Source organism: Nannochloropsis gaditana (genome assembly GCF_000240725.1).
Source record: "Nannochloropsis gaditana CCMP526 unplaced genomic scaffold scaffold1295, whole genome shotgun sequence".
Classification (NCBI taxonomy): Eukaryota; class Eustigmatophyceae; order Eustigmatales; family Monodopsidaceae; genus Microchloropsis; species Microchloropsis gaditana.
This window is the reverse complement of record NW_005802658.1, coordinates 1-1,668: the sequence shown is the minus strand read 5'-3', so window position 1 is coordinate 1,668 and position 1,668 is coordinate 1. Positions and strand designations below refer to the sequence as shown.

The following is a 1,668-nucleotide window of genomic DNA, read 5'->3' as shown; positions in this document are numbered from 1 at the left end:
GGGCCATGGAGGTTGGGTTTCCCGGTGTTTTGGGTTCGTTTTTGCGGATCGTGGGAGGAAGGAACGGGACCTTAAGTTCCGTCAGCTTCCTTCCCGCTTGGGCAAGACACAGCAACCAGTTTCGAGGTTGGGTGTGGTCGACCGCTTTTCTTTTCGATGGGGGTATTGTGGCTATTATCATGACCTTAGCTTCCTTGCAGATGGCGTGACATTCGTCACGTGTGGTAGAGTTCCTTTCTTAATCTTTTGGGAGGCAAACCTGACCGCCATCGTTTCTCATCGCTTATTTCCCCCGCTCCTTGACGTGCCTATACCTCCATCATACTATCCCAGGGGTGAAGTGCTTGGTGGCTTGTAAATTACTGCATATTTGCGTATCTCTGTCATAGCAACAAGATGAACGATGTTCTAAATCAAGACCATCAGCCGGAGGAGCTCCGGCGCGTGCGCGTAGACATGGGAACACTAGACAGGGTAAGTGACATGCGGAAAAATGGAGCAACCACTCCTCCAGGTCTGCGCAGCCTTACCCTTTTCTTCGTTCTATGTCTCCTTTAGCACAAACAACAATTCGTAGAATTTCTTGAAGCGGAAGATGGTCCGGCTAATTACAAGGATAGCATCGCGCACACCCTAAGTAAGTAGACGGTTATTCCCCCCATTCCTTTTCTCCGAAACCACCAGATGAAGTGAAACGCCTGATTGCCCCCTTGAGTGCACGTGCACGCACACTCTTCTCACCGTCCCTGCCACGAACACAAATATATCAGGCAAGAAGGGCAGGCGCGTCGTGGTCAATCTGAACGATTTGCGGGAATTCGACGTGGAATTGGCACGGTACGTGTGATCTCTCCCCTTTCCACTCTCTTCGTACCCCCCAAAGGTGACTATGGGAGTCTCACGCCCTTCCTTTCCCTTTCGACAGCCGCGTGATTACGTCACCGCTAGAATACCTGCTCGCTTTAGAGACCGCTGTTAAAGGTACGTTAAAAAGCCAATCCCTGTTCCTCTCCCTTTCGTCCCTCCCCGGCTCTCCCCTTCCTTCTCAACCGCTCTCCTTCACGCTCCTGTTCCCTGACACCTTTGAACCCCAATAGAGGTAGCGCAGCGCCTGGACCCAAGTTTTGGGAAATTGCTTTCGCAGCACGACCAGTTAAAAGTGGGCTTCGATGGTGCCTTTGGGAGGAACCATGTGTCTCCGCGCGGGCTCACCTCCAGGGTAGGAGGGAGAGAGGGAGAGAGGGACGACGTGTCGCAGAGGGATGTATGTGCATTGCACAGGTGCTAGTCACAAACATCCTGTCAATGATTTCCTCGCCACCTGACCGTCTACCTCCTCCCCTCCCCCCCCGGCCGGCCTCCTTCCCTCCCTCCCTCCCCCAGCGCCTGGCTCAACTCGTGTGCGTGGAAGGCATCGTCACCAAATGCTCCCTAGTCCGCCCCAAGGTCGTCCGCTCAGTACACTACTGCCCCGCCAAGCAAGAGCACCTGGTCCGAGACTACAGGGACGCCACCTCCATCTCCATCGGCCTGGAAGCGGGGGGCCGGCCCATGTTGCCGACGAACAACACGTACCCCAACAAGGACAAGGACGGGCACCCCTTGGAGACAGAGTTTGGGCTTTCCACCTACAAGGACCATCAGAGCGTGACCATCCAGGAGATGCCC

General features: G+C 54.9%; 1 protein-coding gene across 1 annotated transcript; it reads left to right on the top strand.

The window, feature by feature from the left end:
• Positions 1-396: 396 nt before the first annotated feature.
• On the top strand, positions 397-1,668 carry NGA_0690200 (dna replication licensing factor mcm3; the record flags this gene model as incomplete). Its single annotated transcript, XM_005852404.1, has 6 exons — positions 397-474; positions 559-637; positions 771-837; positions 926-981; positions 1,098-1,219; positions 1,384-1,668. Coding segments are annotated over 6 exons (687 nt in total), but the record flags the coding sequence as incomplete, so codon positions are not given.